Source organism: Carassius carassius, chromosome 44, assembly GCF_963082965.1.
Source record: "Carassius carassius chromosome 44, fCarCar2.1, whole genome shotgun sequence".
Classification (NCBI taxonomy): domain Eukaryota; kingdom Metazoa; phylum Chordata; class Actinopteri; order Cypriniformes; family Cyprinidae; genus Carassius; species Carassius carassius.
Window position 1 is genome coordinate 9619724 of NC_081798.1, and position 16980 is coordinate 9636703.

Here is a 16980-nt window from a genome sequence, read left to right on the forward strand (position 1 = left end):
GCAGTAGGTGATAGAAAATAATAATTTTTGAAATTATTATTATTATTAATAAAAAAATGCATAGATATTGGCAAGTGTGAGGTGCAGAGTTTGTGACTGACAAAATATTTTCTGAAACATTACCAGGGTCTATTCTCCTTTTACTCTCCATTTAATCCATTTAGATATTAAAGACATTTAATTTGTGTCTCATTTTGTTTTTCTTTTCTACAGGCAACTGTGGTCCAGAGGCTCTAAATACAAACTTTTCTGTTGATTATCCATCAAAAGTAAAGCAATCAGTTCAAATTGTAGGCGTCCCTGTAAAAATCTACTAATGTTATTATGCAATCGGATTAAACACATTGGAGAACTAATGATGCTCTAAAAATAATCTTTTCACCAATGCTTTTTAATTCAATGCACAACATAGTATATATAGTTTCTGCTGGTTTTCATTATTGTGTTTATTTTATTAATTGAGGATAAACAATAGTGATAACCGTTCTGTAATACCTTCACAGTGTGTGTGTTTGCATTTCTCAAGGTTTCATTGCAACTGCAACTGTGTTTCAACTGTGTTTCAGATGCCTTATAAAGAGGCTTGTGATCATTAACTTTGTAGTAGACTCCTCCCTCTTCCGGTCGTGTTGCGTTGTCAACTTTTAATCACTGTGATCCTTCGGTCTTTGACCTGATCCATTTCACTAAAATCCATCACACAAGTAATGGAAAATTCCATGTTTTGTCTAGATGTGAATTTTATTATTAGTCAATACGTATGTTATGTCATGCTATAGAGATCAATACAGTTTATTTTTCTCTGAATCTGATCATAGAGCCAAATTTCTCTGACTGCAATGGGACAAATTATAATCTAAGAAAGCTGATTTCAATCAAAACTTCAGGGGAAAAAAATCATTATAATTATTGTAATCATCTACTTTTTTAACATTATGTTTAATAAATGCTGGATAAATATTGTTCATTGTTGGTTAACTGATGTTAATGAATGACACAAATGTTACCAAATATCTATGTAAGTTTGCATGTAAATTATACAGCTTGTTGAAATACCGGAACAGTGAAACTAAGTACTGGTGTCTATTTTGATTAGATTAAACAATTAAGGTATCACGCAAGGTGCTTTAGCAGATAGTCAGATACAGGATGTAGCAGAAAAGAGAAAACCATTAATCCTCTGTAAACACTTCCTTTCACCCAAAGTGATTTTGTAACAGCATTATATTTAAACCCAGCTGCCCAAACCTCAGTCAGTTTCTTTTTTACAAACCCAGCCATTCTTGTTAAATATTGACATTTACATTACACTTACAAATGAGGACAATGGAAGCAATCAAAAAAAAAAAAAAAAGCAATTATATACAAGTGCTATAACAAGTCTCTTTTAGCTTAACACAGTATACGTAGCAAGGGCTTTTTAAATAATATAATAAATATAAAGAAAACAGACAGAATAGAAAAAGAATAGAGCAAGCTATTGTTAGTTTTTTTTCTTTTTAAATTATATGCAAGTGTCTAACAATTTTAAATATCTTTCTTTATTGACGTTAATTAAAGTTATTGTATTTTTCCTAATACTTAACCTTATTATATTAAATGCTCAAAAATGTATTGGCAACATTTCTTTTAATGTTGAATGTTGATGTTTTTACTTTTTTAAATGCAACATTACCTTGAATTTATAATAATTTATATAATTTTATTACATCAAATAAGATGAAACTTACAGTATAAGCCAATATTCAAAACAGTATTATCTAACACAGTTCAAAATAAGCTGGGTCCCCTGAGCCCCGTTCAGAAACATCAAGTAAAAAAATTGGGGATGATTTGTGATAGCACATTTAAATTTGACAATCAGATAAATTAGATTTTAGAGTTTTTTTCAAATTGAGGATGATCTCTAAGATTAAAGGGTTAGTTCAGCCAAAATAATAGAGTTATATAAAAAATAGTCTTTGATCTTTCAAGCTATTTAATGGCACTCAGCGGGTGTGCATGCATCAGTCCAAATGAAGTTATTTAAAAAGCGCCCATCTATTTAAAAAAAAAGTGTCTCACACGACTCCTGGGAAGGGGGGGGGGGGGGTGCTTCCATGTACAACAGTGAGTGCAAACTAGATTAAATTGATTATTGCGTTTTAAATATGGTTATTAAAACACATCAATTCACTACAGGAGGACTTTGTTCACCCCCCGGAGCTGTGTGAGATGCTTTTTTTTATGAAGGATAGGCACTTTTTATTTAACTTCTTTTGGACTGATGCCTGCAACACCTGCTGAGTGCAATGAAACAGCTTAAAAAATCAAAGACAATTTTTTATATAACTCAGACTGGATTCGTCTGAAGAAAGTCATAGACAATACACCTAGGATGACTTGAGAGTGAGTAATTTATGGGTTAATTTAATTTTTCTGGTGAACTAACCCTTTAATCCTTTTTCATCCTAGAAATATTTGGAAAACGTTATTAATGACTTAGACTACTGCAATTCGGTATATTATGGTGCTCAAAATAAAGTTTAAGACAGACTGCAGATGGTCCAAAATGCGGCTGCAAGAATGCTCACAGGGACTTGTAAATTATCTCATATTACCCCAGTGTTAAAATCATTGCATTGGTTTCTTTTAGGATTAATTTTAAAATTGTATTATTTGTATTTAAATCTCTGCATGGCTTAGCTCCATCTTATATTGCTGATCTAATTCAGGAACAAAAGCCAACAAGATCCCTACAGTCTTAAACACAAGAAGCTGCTTGTTGTTCCTTGGTCTAAGATGAAATTTAGAGGGGATCGCGCATTTGCGTTTGCTCCTAAATTATGGAAGAGCCTGCTGCTGGATTTACCGATGCTGGGTCAGTTTAAAAGCCTTTGAAAACATATTTTTTTATGATAGCGTTCGATGAGTGCGAAGGTTGCTAGTGCCATATACGCCTCTTCTGATACTATTTAAGATGTATTTTGATTGTCTTTTTAACTTTTCTTTTATATTACTTATTTAGTTATCTTCTGCTCATTGTGTTACTGTTTGTACAGCACTGTGGTCAGCGTTGTTGTTTTATTCGGTGGTTTAGAAATAAATTTGAACTTTGAACTTGTGATTTATACAGTATGTGTTTGCTTCTGTTTTTGTTATTGCATTTTCACTTGTTAATATTAATCCCTAAGACTGGTGAATAAAACTATAAGCTGGCTGTAGACATACTGACACAAACTCAGCTCTGAAGCAGGTTAATAGGCCGGAGATAACTATGTGACGCACTAACAGGTGTCTTTACCTCAGGCACCCCTCTTAACTGGTCGACACTGACTGTGGTAGTTAAGAGCCTTAGCACAAGTCAATAATTAGTCCTAAGCCACTAAACAGATCCTCATATGGGTCATACTGGTGAGGAAGACCAGAGATTAAAACCGAAGAAGAGGGAGGAGGCAGAGCTTTGACCACGTAGGGTGACAAAATGGGCAGAAAAAAGGCTCATTTGCAGGGATTTTGATGATATGGAAATGAGAATGATTTTAAGACAATGATAATTTTGATAATGACATGATAATGACATTTTGTGGTTAATACACCTTATATCCATCCTTAACCTACATATATGCCTTTCTTTCTTTCTTTCTTTCTTTCTTACTTATTGTTACTCTTGTTGAGCAACTTAAGTTTCCTACTTTTCAGATGACTTTCATGCAAGCTTATGTGGCACTAGAAATACTGAAACATAATAAGTATGTTTAACATTTGTAGTAAGTAAATATACTGGTGTTGAATGTTTAGTTGGGAATTTTTATTTTTGCCACATGGTATATGGGAAATCTGCTGTTTACTTTTCAGGGAGTGATTAGCTCAGAGGGGTTTTATAAGCCAGAAGACTCTGACTCAAATCCCACTCTTTGCTCACGCAGTAACTGTTCACAGGATGACACAATATGACTGTGCCTGCTTAACTGATTGTGTGCAATTTATTGCACTTTAATGCAAAGTGCACAAGCTGTAGTTATATGAAAACCATTACAATATTATTTATAACTTAAAGTGACGCCTCACATTGCAATTACATTTGAATGAAACATTTGATGTTTCATTTATTTATTTGCATTATTAACACACACAGCAACTCCATTTTTGCAAAAGGGTGAACAGTGTACTGCAGTTTCAAATTGTAATTATGAAGAGTTGTACTTATCAAGTTGTCTTTTAATAATTAATGAACAATGTTATTTTAATATATAAAATTATTAATATTTATCAAACAATTCTGTTTTGATGTTGTCAATAAGCAATTATACAAACCTTAATTTGTGTTAAGTTCAAAATAAGTTTTAAATTGCTTTACCAGTCTATCTTAAAGTGGCTGCTGTAAACAAATTAAGGTTTGTTTCTCATTATCTCATTAGAGCAACACAACCAATAAGGTACATATAAACTTTGGCTTTATTCCATGACTACTCCATCCTTTAAATTTGTAAAACTATTAAATTTGTAAATCTATTTCTTATTCCACTGTAAAAAAATTTTTTTAAATCTATTTCAGAGTAGTTGCTGCCATAACTGAAGTATAATCAACTTTGCTGTACTAGTCTTTTTAACTTAAATTGCATTAAACCAATAAAATGTAAAAAAAGAAAAACATATATATATATATTGTCACAGCCACGCCATCATCTTCACTCGCTCCACCCTCTCGTTCACTCTCCCCTGAATTCTAATCACCCTCACCTGGCCATCTCATCATCTCACGCCCTTTATAAACCACTCTCACTCACCAGTCATCGTCTGGCCTCGTCAATACCAATGACAACAGACTCACCCGTGCTACTTACCTCAAAGCTAACCTCTTACCTTCAGAAGTCTACTTTCTACCTTCGTCAGCCAACTGTCTTCCTTCTGTGAACCTTCCCGAACTCTTCCTCCAGCTCCTAAACCAGAGACTTTGGTTACCACTCAGTTAAGTCACAGAGAACGATATCTTCAACTTCATAACTCACCTTTGCATCCTGGTTCTGTTGCACAAGATTTATAAATCTCTATTCTACTCACCACCTGTCTGCCTCTTGTGATTACCTGACAGAAGGCCAGACCGATCACAATGCAAGCTGCATCAGAAACCGAGGATCCGCCGCAGCGGGACACTTTCGCTGAACTGGTTCAAGCCGTCATTCAAGCCATACAAAGAAATCCTCCTGTCATCGCTTTCGTCACCCCCTCCGGGCCATTATGAGTACCTCGTCATGCCCTTCGGACTATCCAACGCCCCAGCAGTCTTCCAGGGATACATGAACGAGGTCTTCAGGAACTACCTCAACAGGTTCGTCATAGTATATATTGACGACATTCTAATCTACTCCTCTTCCCTCTCTGAACAACGCAAACATGTCATCCAAGTCCTAGAAAAACTGAGAGAACACCAACTGTATCTGAAGCTGGAGAAGTGTGAGTTCCATATTCCATCCGTACAGTTCTTGGGCTACATCATTGACCAACACGGAGTACAAATGGACCAGAGGAAGGTGGAAACCATTCACAACTGGCCTCAGCCCACTTCGGTAAAGGAACTTCAGCGGTTTTTAGGATTTGCCAATTTCTACCGAAGATTCATCAAGGGTTTCAGTCTCATCAGTAATCCATTAACTTCTTCTCTGAAAGGCCGGCCGAAGTCTCTGTCCTTGTCATCTGAAGCCATCCAAGCATTCCACGACCTCAAAGATGCGTTCGCCACTGCCCCTGTACTGATACATCCCAACCCCGATCTTCCATTTATCGTTGAAGTCGACGCTTCATCCACTGGAGTTGGTGCTGTATTGTCTCAGCGGCAGGGTGAGCCTCCTAAACTCCATCCATGTGCCTTCTTTTCCAAGAAACTGTCCCCGGCGGAGCGGAACTATGATGTCGGTAACCGGGAACTTCTGGCTATCAAATTAGCACTGGAAGAATGGAGACATTGGCTGGAGGGAGCCAATCATCAATTTGAAGTCATAACCGACCATAGAAATCTGGAATATCTGAGAGAAGCTAGAAGGTTGAACCCTCGTCAGGTCCGTTGGGCACTCTTCTTCACCCGATTCGATTTCCGGGTCACCTATCGTCCCGGTAGCAAGAACTCCAAGGCTGACGCATTATCTCGTATTCATCAAGCATCCTCTGATGAAAACCCTTCTGAACCTATCCTCCCTCCAGCCATCTTCCTCAACCCCATCTTATGGGACATTGATGACCAAATCGCCCAAGCAAACAATCTTCAACCCGCTCCGCCGGGAGGTCCAGAAGGCCTCATCTTCGTACCACCTCAACTCCGTACCAGCCTTCTGGACTCAGCACATTCTACCCCGGGCTCTGGACATCCAGGTAGTAGGCGTACCCTCTCGCTCCTCCTTCAACGGTACTGGTGGCCATCCATCTCCCAGGACGTCTCACGTTACATCAAGGGATGCTCAGTCTGCGCCGTTACCAATACTCCCAGAAAACTACCGGAGGGTAAACTCGTTCCTCTACCCATTCCTCATCGTCCGTGGTCCCATCTTGGGATAGACTTCATGACAGATCTCCCTCGTTCCAACGGAAACACTTGTGTGTTCGTCGTAGTGGACAGGTTTTCCAAGTCATGCAAGCTGATACCATTGCCCGGATTACCTACCGCATTCGAAGCAGCCGAAGCTCTCTTCACTTTCGTCTTCCGAAACTTCGGCATCCCTGAAGAAATTGTCTCAGATCGTGGACCACAGTTCGTCTCTCGGGTATGGAAAGCCTTCTTCAAACTCCTCGGAGTCACGGTAAACCTTTCCTCTGGATATCACCCTCAGACTAACGGCCAGACTGAGCGGAAAGGCCGAGTATGGGCCGAGTATGCCCAGAATTCCCTCCGCCAGAGCACCACTGGACTCACACCTTTCCAATGTGTTCTAGGTTACCAACCTCCTCTCTTCCCTTGGTCTGGTGAACCATCTGAAGTTCCTGCTGTCGACTACTGGTTCCATCAAAGCGAGAGGGTATGGGACTCAGCTCATGTACACCTTCAGCAGGCAGTGCGGAGACACAAGAGACAAGCCGACCGTCGTAGAACCGAACCCCCTCAATACCATCCCGGGCAAAAGGTATGGCTCTCGACGCGGGACATACGTCTCCGCCTGCCCTGCAGAAAGCTGAGTCCTCGATACATCGGACCATTCACTGTGCAGAGGCAGCTCAATGACGTCACCTATCGTCTCAACCTTCCTCCTGAGTATAAAATTGCACCATCATTCCATGTATCCTTACTCAAACCCTCACACTGAACCTGTCACTCCTCCCTCCTCAGATCCTGCCCCGGCGGATGAACCTCCTCCTCCTGTTCCTGTTGAAGAGGAGGCCATCTACAGAGTCCGTAACATCCTAGACTCTCGGCGACGAGGTCCCCTGTTGGAATACCTGGTCGACTGGGAGGACTATGGACCTGAGGAGCGCTCCTGGGTTCATCAAGATGACATCCTTGATCCTACTTTACTCACCCAGTTCCATTCTGACCATCCGGACCGTCCTGCACCTAGAGGTCGCGGGAGACCTCGTCGCCGTACTCGTCCCTCTTCTCAGTCGTCAAGAGCCGCCTCGGGAGGGGGGGGTACTGTCACAGCCACGCCATCATCTTCACTCGCTCCACCCTCTCGTTCACTCTCCCCTGAATTCTAATCACCCTCACCTGGCCATCTCATCATCTCACGCCCTTTATAAACCACTCTCACTCACCAGTCATTGTCTGGCCTCGTCAATACCAATGACAACAGACTCACCCGTGCTACTTACCTAAAAGCTAACCTCTTACCTTCAGAAGTCTACATTCCCGTTCATCAGCCGTCAGCCAACCGTATTCCTTCTGTGAACCTTCCCGAACTCTTCCTCCAGCTCCTAAACCAGAGACTTTGGTTACCACTCAGTTAAGTCACAGAGAACGATATCTTCAACTTCATAACTCACCCTTGCAATCCGGTTCTGTTGCATAAGATTAATAAATCTCTATTCTACTCAACACCTGTCTGCCTCTTGTGATTACCTGACATGAAGTTTGGAAACATTACTATTTTTAATATATCACAATATTACATTTTTTCTGTATTTTTGATCACATAAATGCAGGCTTGTTGAGCAGAAGAAACTTCTTTCAAAAACATTAAAAATAGTAATGTTTCCAAACTTTTGGTCTGTACTGTATATATATATATATATATTCTTTTTTTCTTTGTATAACAATTTTTTTTAATTGCTCAATTTATTTTGATAAATTTAAGTAATTTAAAAACATAAGTTGCCGTGACTTACTGAAAATATGTTTTACAGTGTATAGGTTTATATAGTCTTATGTAATTATTTGTGTAACATTCACGTTTAGTGTGATTATTAACCTTATTAAGTGTATTTTTTTTGATAAAATGTGTACCTGTGTCATTAGCACATTTGATGTCATTTACAGTGGATGCACTGGATTTACTGACTTTAATTAATACAACAAATGAATAATTATAAAATCATCATATTCTCTTTAGACTGCTTTATGAAAGCTGAAATAGATCATTCTGTTTCAACTTTCATAAAGCAGTCTAAGGTTGTCAAATCAAAATACAGAACAAAAAATAACCTAAAATAATGAACAGTCATGAACATCAACAATACAATCGAATGATGTGTCTGTGAAGTCATTACTTACAATTCATAATTATTTCTATCTGTGATGCAGTGTGCTGACAAGGAAGGTTTTCACTGCATTTCAGATTATCTTTTTTTTTTCTTTGCATAGATTTTGCTTATGTAGCTTATGGGTGTAAAATATAAACTGAAGTTCATTTAATGGCTCTGACACAAGAATGCTCTACAGACGAGTGTCAAGGGCATTTCAGCTGTCAGGTATTTGAGGCTCTTCACAAAGGCTGTGATTCCATGCTCAAAGCTGGAGATAATACGATGGGAAGCAGATTAAAGAGGGGTTAACTGCAAGTGATTAGCTGCATTATCTGCACTGTGCAGCAGATTACCTGCCATCGCTAACACAGAACCACTGCAGGGTGAAAGGGATGATCCGAATTAGCCAGGTTTTGGTGTTGGAAATGAGATTACGTGAATTGTGTGTCTTGCAATACACAGATGTAGTTTTGTGTGTGTGTGCACAAGAGCCTGTGTGTTTGGTAGATGACAGCAAAACAAATCCTTTCATTAAGACCATTTGGGAGGAGCGAAAAGGAATCTTTTGAATCCTTATAAAAGACGGATCACTTGGAAATCGATTGAGGGAGGCTTCATCTTGTCATCAACGAAGAGAGAATTTACATCGATACGGGTTAGACTTTTTTTTTTTTGCGATGCTGCAGTAATCTGCGAAGAAAATAACACAACTGATTTAAGCTTTAAGCCGTTATAGCGTTCTCGGTGGAGTGGTTGCCAGTTTCAAGCAAGATGAAGCAAGTACCAGAGTTTCACGAGGACTTCTACATCCCCATCCCTTTAGATATCAACAACCTCTCAGCTTACAGCCCTTTTTTGGTCCCCCAGGACCACCTGGGAAACCAAGGCATATTCATGGCCATGTCTGTCTTTATGTTCTTCATTTTCATCGGAGGGGCTTCAATCAACATCCTTACCATTCTTTGCACAATTCAATTCAAGAAACTCAGATCTCACCTTAACTATATTCTTGTGAACCTTTCCATTGCCAACCTGTTCGTGGCCATTTTTGGTTCCCCGTTATCATTCTACTCCTTCTTTAATAGGTACTTTATCTTTGGGGCGACAGCATGTAAAATTGAGGGCTTCCTTGCAACGCTCGGAGGTAAAATGCAACAAGCATCGACATTATTTAAAAAGCTTATGTACTTAAAGCTTCTGTAGTCCATTGTAGTTCACAGATAGTTTCAGTAAACTGTTTTTCTGTTTTTGCAGGAATGGTGGGTTTGTGGTCTCTTGCTGTAGTGGCATTTGAAAGGTGGCTGGTCATTTGCAAACCCCTTGGGAACTTTACCTTCAAGACCCCTCATGCCATTGCTGGCTGCATACTTCCTTGGATAAGTGCATTGGCAGCTTCACTCCCTCCACTGTTTGGCTGGAGCCGGTAAGTCCACTGCTCATAAAACACTAATAAAACAAAGCCACAGCGCCTCCCTCCACTTAACCTGAAGAAGGAAAACCAACACCTAGCACCTTTTTGCTCCACTCCTTAACAACTAGTTCAAGTCTAGAAGTGAAATTCTCAATCTGATTATAATTCAGGTGTGCGGAGCTGTCTGTGGCATCAATTTCACCAAGACCTCTCTTCCAGGTACATACCCGAAGGTTTGCAGTGCTCCTGTGGACCTGACTGGTATACCACTAACAACAAATACAACAACGAATCCTACGTCATGTTTTTGTTCTGCTTCTGCTTTGCGGTTCCTTTCGGCACCATTGTGTTCTGTTATGGCCAACTACTCATCACACTCAAATTAGTGAGTACAATTTGTTATTTCTCATTGAAAGCTGCCCCAGAATTAATCATTTTAATGAAATATTTCGAGAAAAGAGTAAAAGTTTTAGTGAGGTAGAGGAATTTTATAGAACAACAATGTTTTTTTGTGTTCTTTTTTTATTTATTTTTTTATAAAAATACAAAAAAATTATAATTTAAATAAATATTAAGACCACAAAACCATATTATTTTCTGTTGATCTCTGTTCTTTATTTCAACTGGAAAACCTCAGCCACATGAACATTCAAATGATAAAATTAAATGTTTTAATAAAGTCAGGGTTCATAGTAACACTAAATACTGATAAAATGCCATTTATAATGTACGGAGCCTCGCACATGGCATGCTGGAAAAAATAGTAGGCTAAATCGTGTGCATGATTTACTATTTTGTTCCCTTGATTTATGAATTGTGCACACAATTTACTAATTATTTCCCTCGATTTGCTAAATTGTGCACAAGATTTATTATTCAAGGGAACAAATGAGTAAATCGTGCACACAGTTTATTTGTTTTTTTTCTAGCATGTCATATGCAGGGCTAGTATTTTTTACATGAACAAATGACACATTTGTTTTTTTTGCGCTGCCAAACTCTTTAATGCTTTTGGATTAACACTAGATGGAGACTGTACATAGATTATTGTAGTGCTGGTCACGTTGCCAGGTGCTCAAAAATCCCTTGTTTGTTCTACCAGGCAGCCAAAGCTCAAGCAGATTCAGCTTCGACCCAGAAGGCAGAGAGGGAGGTGACGAAGATGGTGGTGGTGATGGTGTTAGGCTTCTTGGTATGCTGGGCACCATATGCTAGCTTTTCTCTCTGGATAGTTTCCCACCGTGGTGAAGCATTTGATCTGAGAATGGCAACCATACCATCCTGCCTTTCCAAAGCCTCTACAGTGTACAACCCTGTCATCTACGTCTTAATGAACAAACAGGTATGAAATTATGTGCTAAGTGGAGATTTTAAGTATTGCTGAAGTTTTTCCACACAGGACAACAGTACCACATGTTCACATGGCATAACTATCACTTCAAGTAACATGTTCTGCTCTTTTCTTTTGAAACCCAGTTCCGTTCCTGTATGATGAAGATGGTCTGTGGCAAAAATATTGAGGAAGATGAGGCCTCTACTTCATCTCAGGTCACCCAGGTCTCCTCCGTTGCACCAGAGAAATAAACCTATTCTCAATGTAACCTCATACTGTGGCAGTGAAAAACAATTTTACAACGATTGTAAATAATAAACAGACACAATAGGAATTCTCGCTTTTAATGTCAACATTTTTGTAACTTGGTCTTGGCTTGCTGAACCAGTAGAATTAGTTTAAGTTCAGTGTTATCATTAAAAATGTACAATAAATGCAATGAAAAAAAGAATTGTGTTTGTTAAATGTATCAGTTGAAGAGCAGTGACGTACAAATGTATATATATATATATTAAATATATTAAAGTTTTTCCTGTTTTAAACAAACTGAAGTAATGAGTACACCATTTTACCACAACTAAACATGAACACAGGGAAGTGTCTCATATGTCTGATTGTAATCAAGTCCATAGTGCTTCGGTTATGAGTAATGGAGTAACACATCCAAGGATGGTCTGAAAAACAAAGTCAAACACAGTATTATCTTTGCATTAAATTGCTGCACTAATATTTAATGATTTTTAATTCTTGCATTAATAATTAATCATGAGAATTTATGCACAGTGGTTTTCAATGTCTCTTTAGAAATGTCATTGCTCACGTCATTGATTTGCGTATGCATGCTTACTCACCTTAATCTTCATCCTTCATCCAATAAGTAGATCACTTCCAAATCAAGAGAAAAGTGCAAAGAAACAATGTTAAGTTAGTTTTTTGCAATTTTCAAATCAGTCTGACACAATCAAATCAAGAGCAAGATCAACTTGGTAGTTTATCTAGAAATTAAACCACAGATGATGTTAGAGAAACAATGAGCAATAAAAGCAAAGTTTTGCCCATTTTAGATTAACATCCATCATATGGATTAATTTCAGTCAAATGTATTTTTTTAAATACACATTCAGCACTATATACCGTGAATACATCAGTTGTCCAATGGCAGGCCATGTGAGACCAAACTATTCTTGAGCTTTCGTTGAGAATTCAGTTGTATATTCGAGTTCTGCTAGTAGTGAACTTTTTCCAATCACGAATAGTTCAGAACTAGCGGAATTCCAGACATACGACTGACTGTGTGCTGTCCCATGATACTTTCTGATCCATCTGTTTCTGAAAAACATCCTTTTCAACTACATCTCTAAATATATGATTTACAATGTGATATCAACAAAACATCAAAATAGTGACCCTTGATTCTTAATCCCACCAAAGCACAGATCTTAATTCCATTAAGTTCACTTTAAAAGAAAGTATAAAAGATCATAATGGAAAAAATACCTGATCTAAATAACATACATATCAGTACAATCTTTAAAAACAACGAAACAACTGGTAGAGTAAAAAAAGAGTTTACAGACTGCTCTTTTCTTTGTCTTGGCTCCATCCTCATCCTGGTTTGGTCTGTTCACGTCCTAGTGTTCACTTCCTCCTGCTCCACTTTGCCACAATAGAAGGAGAAGCAGATAAATGAAAAAAGAAAAGAAAACGTCTATCGTCAGAAACAGGGAGAGATTAAAACTGACCTCATCAAGATTTTCAGATAAACCCTGCTTTCCCTAAACTGAACTATCAATCCAGTGGGATTAGGAAGGTTTGGGCTGCATCCTTGTCAGTACTAATTAGGATCCTGTGTGGAGGGTACCTGGGTACCCCAGTTGTCCCAATAAGCTGATTTGGACTTGGAGTGTAACCTAGATGTCTGACTTACAGTTACCCCGCACAAAAGATGATGATTATGATTGTTGAAGTTGTTTTGAATTGGCATGAAAGATTAATGATTAAGAGTTGTTGGGCATAAACTGTGTGGAACTGAGTATACAATGACACTGATATCATTGAGAATATTTTCATGTCCTTTATTAAGACTTAAATATAAGTATTCAGCAAAGTTATGCAGTCATTTTAAAATTATTTGGTGGACCTGCAGCATTGAAATGGCCTAAAATTTTGCTTCTTTAATGATATTAATATCCTTAGAACACATACACCTAAACCTTTTTGTGCTGATTGTTGCATGTGTGTTTGCGTGCATGTGAGTGTGGAATAGAATAGAAGCTACGTAATAGATTCTTTGTAACTATGCAGTATATAAGGAATGAATGTGCAAGTGAGCAGTATTTGCTGGAGTATCAATGCTCCAATTAATACAATCTACAACTTAAAATAATCTAAAGATTCTTTACTCCTGCAGTAGGAAGCAGGGGCCATTATACAAAAAAACATGCTAACTCTAGAAAACTGTTTCATTTCTTTATTGCTATTTCGGTTTCTTAAACTTTAATTGTTATTGTAAAATCCATAATGGAACCTTTCTATGCATTTAACCTAAAATGCAGAGTTATACTGCACATCAGAAAGGAATCTGATATTTTACAAGCCAGAGCACTCTAATGCTGTTTTTGTTTCAGAAAATGCTAACTGTTTTTACTTGCAATAATTTTCTTATGCATGTTTAATAAAAGTCATTCTAGTCAAGGGCAAGCTTGAGTCAAGGGCAAAAGTTATCTGTGACCTAAATTTAAAACTTAGAAAGCATCAAAGGGGGCTGTCACCTTATAATCACTCCAGGCTCGGTCATGCCAAATGTCACCGCACACTGTTTTGGTTTACCTGTGATGGCTTCAACAATCCTAGGAAGGAACAGTAGCTTAGACCTCCTGTAAGCCTAATGAATGAGTCTTGGTTCTGCTCCTGATACCTGTTTTGACCTCAAAAATTCTCCACCCTGTAAGACAGCACATATAAAAGCACTTTGACAGGAGCCCAAAGTCTGTCGGTGCAAGTCGGCCAGAGACAGCAGATAGTACAAACATAAAGGCCCAGACCTTTACGACAGCCAGGTAACTACAGGTTTGGGCTACACAACAACAGCCAACAATGGCAGAGCAGTGGGGAGACGCAATCTTCGCAGCTAGGCGAAGGGGAGATGAAACGACGAGGGAAACAATGTTTGTATATACAAACAGCAATAACACCAGGGGTGAGTCTTTAGCATTTTTTTTCTGTATTATTTCTCAACACATTATAGTTATTATAGTAACATAGATATTCTGTTAACATGATAGAGCCATGTCTTCTTCAAAATGGTGGAAGTAAAGGAATTTTTTATAGTCAGAAGGAACAGACAGGACAACGAACAATTTCAGACTGATAAATGAGAAAAATGAGAGTTAGTTGTAATGGATTTTAAGTGAGAACTCCTTCAAGGTGATATCACTGCTCTTTATTTCTCATTTCCAGATCCCTTTGAGGGACCCAACTACCACATTGCCCCTCGATGGGTGTACAACCTAGCAACAGTGTGGATGTTCTTTGTGGTCGTTGCGTCGACCTTCACCAATGGCCTGGTGCTGGTGGCCACAGCCAAATTTAAGAAGCTCCGTCACCCTCTTAACTGGATCCTGGTCAATCTCGCTATAGCTGATCTAGCAGAGACTCTTTTGGCCAGCACCATCAGTGTCACCAACCAGTTTTTTGGCTACTTTATCCTCGGACACCCCATGTGTATTTTTGAAGGCTACACCGTGTCTGTATGTGGTAAGTTACTGCCCAAAGACATAATTGTTCACAACTATAGATAAATGCATTGGACCAAAGTTGAAACTTTGTCAGGTTTTTCATAGTATTTAACGTCACAATCAACAGGTATCGCTGGTCTGTGGTCTTTGACTGTCATCTCTTGGGAAAGATGGGTGGTCGTCTGCAAACCATTTGGAAATGTCAAGTTTGATGCTAAATGGGCATCTGCTGGTATCATCTTCTCCTGGGTTTGGTCTGCTTTCTGGTGTGCACCACCCATCTTTGGCTGGAGCAGGTAAAATCCATTATTAAATCATCTATATTAAGTAATTTGACAGCTTGGAGTATATTCAACATAAAATTATTTAATTCTTTGGCTGGTAAGACAAGCATGTAAGACGTTCCACACAAGCTAAAATGTGGACCTTCTGATCCATTATCTTCTCACAGATTTTGGCCTCATGGTCTAAAGACCTCCTGCGGGCCTGATGTCTTCAGTGGAAGTGAGGATCCTGGTGTCCAGTCCTACATGATTGTCCTGATGATCACCTGCTGTATCATCCCTCTGGCCATTATCATTCTCTGCTACATTGCTGTGTGGCTTGCCATTCGTACTGTAAGTTGTCTCCTGGAATGCTTTCAGAAGTTTTTCCAGTTCGTAAAAAGGCACTAAGCATCTGTCATTTCTTTCCAACAGGTCGCCCAGCAGCAGAAGGATTCTGAGTCCACACAGAAAGCAGAGAAGGAAGTGTCCAGAATGGTGGTTGTCATGATATTTGCCTACTGTTTTTGCTGGGGACCATACACATTCTTTGCATGCTTTGCTGCTGCAAACCCAGGCTATGCCTTCCACCCACTGGCAGCAGCCATGCCTGCCTACTTTGCCAAGAGCGCCACCATCTACAACCCTATTATTTATGTCTTCATGAACCGACAGGTAGGTCAATGCTGTTTAACAGAGCTCAGACCTTGAGCGCATTGAGAAAACTTGGCAAAATAATCTTGATTTGTATTTCTTTGCAGTTCCGTGTATGCATCATGCAGCTCTTTGGAAAGAAGGTGGATGATGGCTCCGAGGTGTCTACATCCAAGACAGAAGTGTCCTCTGTGGCTCCTGCATAAATTGCACACCAGATCTCAAAAGAAACGTCTTGACTCAGACATGGGAAAAAAAGATGACAATGGGACTTTTTATATTTCTTGTTTACCCTCACCGTATCTTGATGATTCTGCTTCCATATATTTTCCTTGGAGTGATGGGGAAATACCTTGTTGCATGACAGTGTGTGTTAACATTACTTTCTCAATGGCCCTGTGGCTTAAGATCCACAGGAACGATGTTACAGTTTTTATGGTAATCATTTGTCCACTGGCTATTCAGAAGGTTGTGCACCTATATACAGCACTTCTTTGTGGGAATGTGACACTCAGTGTGAATTAACTAACAGCGATAAGATATCGCCTCATTCTAATGTACTATTCTGAATTAAGTTTATTTTGTAGCCATCTTGCAAGAAAACAAAAATGACAAAAAAAAGTTTTATAGATAGATGCCTGCCCATGTACAGCATGTAATATGGTTCTATTTTTTCTTTGATGAAAATAAAAAAGCAGCAAAATAAATATTTTGTTTTGTGTCTTTCATTATTAGATATATTACAAGAATTGAAATTATCATATTTTATATTTAAATATTTAATGTTTACTATGCTTATTATATTCCCCTGGAATTGAATTTCAATCAATCAATCAATAACTAGTCAACATGCTAATAGGATGTTACTGCTGCTGAGGAAGTGACTGTAAATTTGACATCCTAATTATTTGTGACAATCCATCTCTATATGTT

The 16980-nt window shown here is 38.6% G+C and overlaps 2 protein-coding genes and 1 long non-coding RNA gene across 4 annotated transcripts; 2 read left to right on the top strand and 1 right to left on the bottom strand.

Annotated features, from left to right (window-relative positions):
• Nucleotides 1–9224: 9224 nt before the first annotated feature.
• On the top strand, nt 9225–11844 carry LOC132126296 (blue-sensitive opsin). Its single transcript, XM_059537476.1, has 5 exons — nt 9225–9793; nt 9904–10072; nt 10280–10445; nt 11163–11402; nt 11537–11844. The coding sequence occupies exons 1-5, from the start codon at nt 9421–9423 to the stop codon at nt 11642–11644; spliced, it is 1056 nt and encodes a 351-aa protein (XP_059393459.1). The 5' UTR covers nt 9225–9420; the 3' UTR covers nt 11645–11844.
• Nucleotides 11719–13102, bottom strand: LOC132126297 (uncharacterized). 2 transcript variants are annotated; one of them, XR_009427373.1, is made up of 3 exons: nt 12528–13065; nt 12245–12278; nt 11719–12067 (listed from the first exon to the last, which is right to left on the bottom strand). It is a non-coding gene; the product is annotated as an uncharacterized LOC132126297 (long non-coding RNA). The 2 variants fall into 2 exon arrangements; XR_009427372.1 differs by having other exon boundaries at nt 12245–13102.
• A 1263-nt stretch (nt 13103–14365) lies between these two features.
• On the top strand, nt 14366–16754 carry LOC132126825 (red-sensitive opsin). The gene is made up of 6 exons (XM_059538355.1): nt 14366–14592; nt 14853–15149; nt 15258–15426; nt 15582–15747; nt 15829–16068; nt 16155–16754. Exons 1-6 carry the CDS (start codon nt 14490–14492, stop codon nt 16251–16253), a joined length of 1074 nt encoding a protein of 357 aa, XP_059394338.1. The 5' UTR covers nt 14366–14489; the 3' UTR covers nt 16254–16754.
• The last annotated feature ends 226 nt before the right edge of the window (nt 16755–16980 follow it).